The sequence below is a fragment of the Oryctolagus cuniculus genome, chromosome 1 (genome assembly GCF_964237555.1).
Source record: "Oryctolagus cuniculus chromosome 1, mOryCun1.1, whole genome shotgun sequence".
Lineage (NCBI taxonomy): Eukaryota > Metazoa > Chordata > Mammalia > Lagomorpha > Leporidae > Oryctolagus > Oryctolagus cuniculus.
Genome location: NC_091432.1, coordinates 140503234 through 140511209, shown reverse-complemented (window position 1 = coordinate 140511209; position 7976 = coordinate 140503234). Strand labels below are relative to the sequence as shown.

At 58.4% G+C, this 7976-nt stretch overlaps 1 protein-coding gene across 1 annotated transcript; it reads left to right on the top strand.

The window, feature by feature from the left end:
* Positions 1-701: 701 nt before the first annotated feature.
* Positions 702-6855, top strand: LOC100350617 (spermatogenesis-associated protein 31A6). Its single transcript, XM_008257911.3, has 4 exons — positions 702-950; positions 1683-1740; positions 2238-2298; positions 2907-6855. The coding sequence occupies exons 1-4, from the start codon at positions 786-788 to the stop codon at positions 6799-6801; spliced, it is 4179 nt and encodes a 1392-aa protein (XP_008256133.3). The 5' UTR covers positions 702-785; the 3' UTR covers positions 6802-6855.
* Positions 6856-7976: the final 1121 nt, after the last annotated feature.

The following is a 7976-nucleotide window of genomic DNA, read 5'->3' as shown; positions in this document are numbered from 1 at the left end:
GAGAGAGAGCTCCCAGTTGCTGGGACGGGGGAGAGCAAGGTTACATGGTTGAGTGGAGAGAACACACCTGGGCAGGCCAGGCAGGCAGCTCAGCAGAGAGCAGAGGGCTGAGTACACAGTCTCTGGACTCCTTAGGTTTTAAGGGAGCCTCTTTACCCCCTCCCCCTCTCCCCCAGGATGAAGGATGGAGAGTCCTGGTGGAAGGGTTTGTTGGGTGAAAATTAGCAAATCCCTCCCCAGATTTGCTGGCTACAGGCAGAGTAGAGGGCCTTCCCATAGGGCATCTGAGAAGGTTCCATTGACCAGTGTTATCAGGTAACCCATTTGGTCCTGAGGGGGCAGAATTCTCCTGGGAGCTCTCCTTGGGGGAAGGGCTGGACCACCTGGGAGGTTGTCAGGGTCTGGGCAGGACTCTGAAGTGCAAGATGCTGGGCTTCTGGGGCTCCCACAGCAGGTGCTGGTTTCTTTAGCCCCTCCCTCTCTCACACACACATACAGGCTAATTTTTAACTTCCTACCTAACAAATTCACTCAGCCCTCTTAAAGAAGTCAGGAAATTCCCAGGAAGAGAGAACTGATTTGAACGGAGGGAACTAGAAGGCCCAGAACAGAGGAGGACTGTGCTGCCTGGGCGGCGGGGGAGGGGCAGTGAGGAGAACTTGCGCCACTGCCCCCTCCCCCATTCTTTGTGACCAGGAACCCGTAGCTCTGTGATGCTGGTCTGGGTTCTAGTTCCCTGGGGAGCTGCTAGGGCTCAGTTACCCGAGGGTGACTGAGCCATTCAGATGATGGAGAGTCATCTCCTTCCTCTGAGCCCCAGCTGTGCTTCCTGTGTGGTGGACGTCATTCTCCCCGTCCTGTGTGGGGTGGGGCTCTTCCTCCTGATCCTCCCCTGGCTGCAGAGTAAGCCAGCCCCAGTGCCGCCCAGGACCAAGGGGATCCTCAGGAAGGTACGGCACCCCCGGCCATACCCGATTCCTCCTGCTTCTTCAACTCCTAATTCCACTTGTCTAAATCACTGAGCAAGACTCCCGAGATGGGGAAGTGCAGGAAATACAGAATATTATCTGCCTAGGGGCTGGTGGGACAGGATGAGGGTGAGAACGGGCACTAAGATTTCTAACCAAAGCTTTCAGCCACCGGTGTGGGAGCACCGGAGGGCACTGGGGCAAAATCAGTTAACTCAGAGCCAGGGACTGGATTACTCAGAGTAAGGAAACTGGGGTGGTGTGGAGTGGGGTGGGGTGGGGGGCCAGACAGAGCAGTTCCCTGAAGCATATGTCTTGAGGCCAAGGCACTGCTTTGAGCCAGGCTGACCTGAGGGTGGTAGTGAGAAGCCAGAGCCTCCATTCAGAACCTGGAGTCAGCCCTGGCCTCAGGCAGCAGGCTCCTCACCCTCTCCCCAGCCCTCACGGCTCAGCTGTGCCGTAGAACCAAGTCTCTGCTTCTCAGAGGAACAGTGCCCAAGGTACCCACTGGGCATCCACACAGAATACCCCTCTGTGCAAAGAAGAAAAACAGGAAATATTTTTCTAAGTTAAAAAAAAATGAGTAAAGGGTAGAACACAGCGCCTTCTGTGCTAAGTGGAGCAAGTCCTGGTGTCCATGAGCACCGTCAGCTGTGTGTCTAAAGAGAGGAGACAGAGCCGGGCCCCAGTCCCTCTTTCTGCCTTGTCTCTCAGCCTCAAGCGCAGACAACAAGAAGAAGGATCAAATGCAGGAAGAGCAGAGCTCTGAAAGGTAAGGCTCTGCCCTTTCACCGGGAGCCTCAGGGGAGGCTCCTGGGAAGGAAATCAGCACCAGGAATCCTCAGGTTCCTGCTGGTAAAGGAAGCCATGGCCAAGCAGAGAATTGGCATTTGTCCAGCAGAGGGCGCTGTGAGCTGCAGTGGAGCAACACTGCCAGTTGGAGTCTGGCAGTGGACAGGTGCATGGCTCCCATAAGGCCGGTTCCTCTTTGAGATGAGCCCCTCCTTCCCCCCTCCTGCCCCAGTGCAGTGGTGGGGACCCCAGGGAGTGATAGATGTGGAAGCACTTTGTAAATGCTAGAGCACTGCCCCGCCCCCCTCTTCATGCACTGTGTCGGCACTGCCCGGGGTCCTGGGGGTTGGACACTGATGCTTGGGCTCCAGAGTCTGATCTCCCAGGGTCCCCTTATAAAAGGACATTCCACTCAGCCTCCTGCAAGAACCCCAGACCCCTCCCTTCTGCACCCTAACCCAGTCTCCTGATTTCCAGCCTGCAGACATTGCCTGGAGAAACCCAAGGAGGTTCCAGGCCTCATCTCTCTTCTGCAAAGGTGAGGAACTTTCTGCTTCTCTCCTCCTTCCTGTCAAGGCCAGACATGACCCAAGGGCCTGGAGCTGACCCAGGATGGGAAGACCACAAGCTAGAAATGGAATATGACTGGCCGGCACCGTGGCTCACTAGGCTAATCTTCCACCTGCGGCGCCGGCACACTGGGTTCTAGTCCCGGTCGGGGCGCCAGATTCTATCCTGGTTGCTCCTCTTCCAGGCCAGCTCTCTGCTGTGGCCCGGGAGTGCAGTGGAGGATGGCCCAGGTGCTTGGGAGACCATGAGAAGCACCTGGCGCCTGGCTTCGGATCAGCGCGGTGCACCAGCCGCAGCGGCCATTGGGGGGTGAACCAACAGAAAAGGAAGACCTTTCTCTCTGTCTCTCTCTCTCACTGTCCACTCTGCCTGTCAAAAAAAAATTTTTTTTAAAAAGAAATGGAATATGACTAAAGCTTTGGGGTGAAGGGCGGGGGTAGTAAGAGCTCTGTGAAGTTGGGGCGGGGGGCAGTGAGGTGCCCTGAGCTGCAGGCGCCCACCCTGTCTAGCCTGTGCGGGTGGGTTTCTGGTCCTATGTGCTCCCCTGCTTTAGCCTGTACCTCCTGTCTCCCACAGCCACCTGGGGAAGCTCTCTGACAAGGGCAGTTGTCCTCAGCTCCCATGTGACGACCCCCCTGGTAAGAAGTCCAAACCAGCACCTTGTCCAGCCCAGTGGCCTCGTGGGGAGTGTGAAGATGCTGCTGCTGCCACCTTGTCCCCATCGGCTTCCTTGGACCCCCCAGCTGAGGCCCCTCTGCCCCTGGCTTGTACCCCGTCCCCAGGCCCAATAACCTCCCGAGTTTCTCTTGGTTCTGAATCGAGTGCCCCTTGCTCACTGGAGCCATTGCTCCCCCTGGAACACCTTTCACTCCAGGCACCTGGGCTTCCTGCTCCCTCCCCAGGTCCTGCTGATCTGCTGGCCTGTCCTCACCATCCCACAGACCTCAGCCTGGCTCTCCCTCACTGTAGTTCAAAGATTCTCCCACTGGGCTCCATCCCACAGAGCCCGTCTCCGCCCAACTGTTGGCTGACTTCTGCCAACGCAGGGATCTCAAACCTTGGTCACCCTAGCTGCCCCGTCTCTGCCCTTTCCTGGTGGAAGGTGGCGGCCAGAGCCTGGTGCCTCTCCACCTCGCCACACTGCAGGACCCAGGAAGAGGGTCTTTCCCACCACCCGCCAGTGGCCACCTTCTGCAAAGACCTCACCCCCAGGCAGCCCAAGGCTGGAGGTCCCCGTTTGATCAACCCCAATGTCCAGAAGCTGCTGGAGATACTCGTCTCCAAGAGAGCAGATGTGAACGTGTGGCAGGGGGAAGCCGACAGGGAAGGATCAGGCCACCTCCTGGACTCCCTGGGGCTGAGGTTCAGGTCATCAGGTGAGCAGCCGGAAATCGCCATCCTTCCTCCCTTCTGGGGCACGAAACAGCGAGCAGAGCAGCTGCCCGGGCCTCTGCAGCTTCCTCATCCCAAGGGCCAGGAGGACTGTTTTCAGCAGAAATGGAGCCAGCTCTTCTGGGGCCTCCCTATTCTGCACAGCGAATCCCTGGTGGCCACTGTCAGCGTCTCTGGTCCCCCTGCGGAGCTCGCCTCTATCTTATTCAATGGCCTCAATAATTCCTTTCCCTTACAAATTCAGGCTAAAACACCGCCACAGCTGTTTCCCTCCCAGCTCGTGCTGCACCACATGACCCCAACCCCAAGTGTGACTCCACACTTGCCCTGGTCCCAGCCCCCATCTCTAGCTCAGATCCAGCCCCAGCCTCTCAGCTCATCCTCTCTCCAAATCCCATCAAGCTATTCTTGCGATCAGATCTGTGAGCCATCTTTCCCTACAAGGACAGAGGTCCAATTTGTTATCCCCACTGCTATTCAACACCTGGAAAATCATCTTTTGAAGAAGCAACGGCAAAGTAGGAGGGCCTTACCCCAGCTGGTCAAACAATCCCACGAGATCTTTAGCCAGTGCATGCCCAACAGCTGGGCCTCCCAGGACCACAGGCCGGGTCTCAACCTCCCAGCGGATTTTATCAACCCTGAGCTCCGGCAACAACTTGAGCAACACCTTCAAACGAGGTTCACACAACACCTGTACAGACTTCCCCACAGGATCCAACTGTCTCTGGACCCGATGCAGTCACGGGACACATTTCCTGGGACGAGTCAGGCAAAGGACAAGCCGGGGTCCTCCTGGCCCTCTGTGTTTGCGCTTGAAAGCAACCAGAGTATACAGACAGTAGAGTCCAGGAGCCCTGCAAGGTTCCAGCTAGGGGAGGACTCAAGCAAGGATCTGGGGCGTTGCCTGGGCAGGGTCCCGGAAGATCCACCCAGGGGTTCCAGGAGCTCCCTAGCAAAGATTCAAGGGGTGAGCTATGACGTGCAGCCGGAAAGAGACTCGATGGGCTCCTCGCAAAGTGACTCAGAGAGCGTTTCACTAGGGAGCCTGCACGAATATCTAGACGACGTCCTGAGAGTCCATTTGGGCAGGAAGTTGGAGGGAATCAAGGCGAGCAGGGGCCGTGGGGGTGCCGTGCCTAACTACAGACTGGGCTCCTACCACGCCTCCGCCCCTCCTGAAGCGTCAGACGCTTACGCGGAAACCGGAAACCCAGCATCCTCGAAGCATTGGGAGTCCTGTGAGATCACCTCCCAGATGTTCCTCAACCCAGGCACTCAGGAGGTACTAGAAGCACATGTCAAAAGGCTGCAGGTGAGACACAGGTGGGCCCTCCCCCTCAAGGCTCTCAAGCCCATCAATCACTTTAAGTTGCAGAAGGCTCAGGCCCCGCCCCTTCCCTGGCCCACCGTACCCTCCTCAGCCACCTGCGGTTCCGAGGCCAACTTCCTGGGAGGACCTCATCGGAAAGGCTCGGAAGGGACAGTGATGACAAGAGAGCCAGTGCTCACCCTGAAGCGAGCTCTCCCCGTCCCCTGGCCTGCATATAAGAAAGCCCAGGCAGCCCTGGGGGTGACTCCATCCTGGAACATCTGTGCCCCCGCCAAGGTCCCTGGGGCTGCAGAGGCAGTCAGTCTGCATTCCCAACCTCTCACTTCCAGCTCCACTGGCAGAACCTGGCACGGTGAAACCGCCCTGGAGGCTGGGCAAGGTAGCCCAGAACAGAGACAAAGTTCAGCAGAGGCCAGAAATGAGGCCCCAGAAGAGAGCGGGGACCTGGCCTCCCCAGGCCCCTGCAGCAGCCCATGGATGCTGGGGTTCAATGGAGCAGCTCAATGCCCGTGGGCTGGAGAGGTCAGCGAGGCAGTGAAGTTAGGGGAGCTCAAGTCCTCCACTTGGGAAGCCAGTGTGGCAGCAAACTCCCAAACCCGGTGTGGGAGTCTGAGTGTAGACTCTCTGGGAACCAGTAGAAGCCCCTCACCCTCCAGTATTTCTATCGGACACAGGGAAGGAGAGCCGGACCTGGAGGCACAGGCTGTTGATGAGAAGGCTCTCCCAGCAGAGGCAGAGCTGGAGAGCGAGTCTCCGGCGGCAGCAGGCCTCCTCCTTCAAGACCTGGCCCCCGAGATGATCCTCGCCGCAGACATCTTGGCGTTTCAGGCCTCTCGGGCTCGATCCGGGAGTGTGTCCAGTAGCAGCACCTCCGCTTCGCGGGGGCTAAGTGACCTGCTGTGGAGGGCTGAGAGCAGCTGGGAGCAGCAGGGGCCGAGGTTCCCGTGGGAGACAGAGAGCAAGGTGTTCAGTCCCACCGACAAGCGGGAGGTGTGCAGGAGGCGCAGACTCGGGGAGCAGGAAGAAAGGCTGGCAGGACAAAGGGCCCCCCAGGCCCCTGGGACGTGCCACCCCACCCAAGACACGGAATCAGTAGAGTCTCTGAGAATCAAGACCTTGCTGCCCCTGCCCAACCAAACACCGCTGCCTCCAGTGAGCCGTCTGGGAGACAGGGTCAGGAACTTCCTGCAGCGGCTTTTCCCCAACAGGAGCAAAAGGCAGGAAGATGTCTGGCAAAGAGCCACGCCCATCTTAGCCTCTGCGCCGAGCACATCAGCCATAAGCAGAATGTCTATGAGCGTTAAGGAGCCCCCTGAGGCTCAGGCACCCATGGGCACCGCCACACAGACCCCAGAGGAGAAATTGGGGTTTCACCACGAACTTTCAGCCACGCAGGAAAAGTCGTACAAAGAGGAATCCCAGGGCCCGGTGGGTGAGTGGCCCTGCCACCACAGGGATCCCTTACACCGGGGGCCCAGGGCAAGGATGATCACCAAACTACCAGCACAGGCTGCGACGGGCCACCGCTGTCCCATCAAGAGCAGATGGGTCCGAGACATACTCTGCCAGCACCAGCTACGGGAGGCAGGTGCGCCCGGCCATCCCGTCCACTGCCCCAGGCACTGTCTTCTTTGGAGAGGCATCTTGTCTGGCCATGCCCATCACGCCTCTCATATCTGTCCTCCTCGGCAAACCTTTCTTTTGCCCTTGCAGAGAAAACCTGTCTTGCCCACTATGTGCTCATGACTCCCTCCTCTCAAGGTACCTGTTGCTTCCTAATATACATTGTTTTCTCACCACACGTGGTGGCTTCTGTCTGTGCTGTGTAGGCCTGCAGGGGAGGGGTTGGTGTTTCCGCTTCCTGAGTGTGGGGTCTGGAAGGGATGGGACGTGGAAGGCTGAGAAGGCGGATGGTGGCGTTGCAGACTCACCCTGGCCCTACCTGCCTGTCCCCCAGCCCTGAGATTTTGTGCAACCATAGGGAGGGTTGACAGGACCATCGTGGGGCCATGTATGTGGCTTCACCGAGTGGGCACAGGATGTTTGCTTTGATGGTAGGGAGTTGTGGGGGGTGGGGTGCGGATAGGGGCTGCAGCGTACTGGCTCTGAGGTAGGAGAAATCTTGCTCTCCTGGTCTCCTGGGCAACCAAGAGCCCTGTGTCTCCCTGCGGAGGGCTGGGCTGGAGATGAACCCTGCTGCCCACACCTGCCATGACCCCCACATGTGGGACCAGCTGGGCCCTGGGTGGAGGGAGAGTGGGCACAGGACCCACAGGCGTCTCCTGAGACAAGTCCTGTCTGGGCCCCACAACTACGGCAGCCTCCCAGACAGGCCCAGCATTGAGGGAGGAGCTGGGATGCGGGGCAGGGCCAGCCGGTCCTTCCAGGGGGCGGGGCACAGGTTGGGGCCCTGAGCCTAGTGGCCACCAGGTCTTCTGAACACCCAGAGAGGCAGGTGTGGGGAGGCGGTAGGGGCTGGATGAGAACCCCACGCCTCCTTCAGGAAAAGTGCCACAGACTATGACAGTGAGGCAAGACCAGCAAGAAACGGATGGGGATGGGGACAGGGAGTCCCTCCTCCCTGACATACCATAAGGCCAGGGAGGGTGAGACCCCTCCCCCAGATGGCCCTGACACAGAATCCCTCGAAGCCATGTGACAGAGACATCTCCCAGTCAGGGAGGACACACAGACATGCAGAGAGCACCAAGGGAGACCTGATACGCAGACCACCTGTAGCACGAATCTCAGCCAGAGACGCCAGACACCAAGACTCATCAAAAGAAAACTTTTCTTCTTCTTACAGGCTGTCCTAGGGGATTTGCACCCAGCGTCTGGGCCCTGAACAAAGCAGGGCATTGTATTAGAGACCCTGGCACACACAACTGTAAGTTTTCTATTCAGTTGCACGGTTTCTGCTT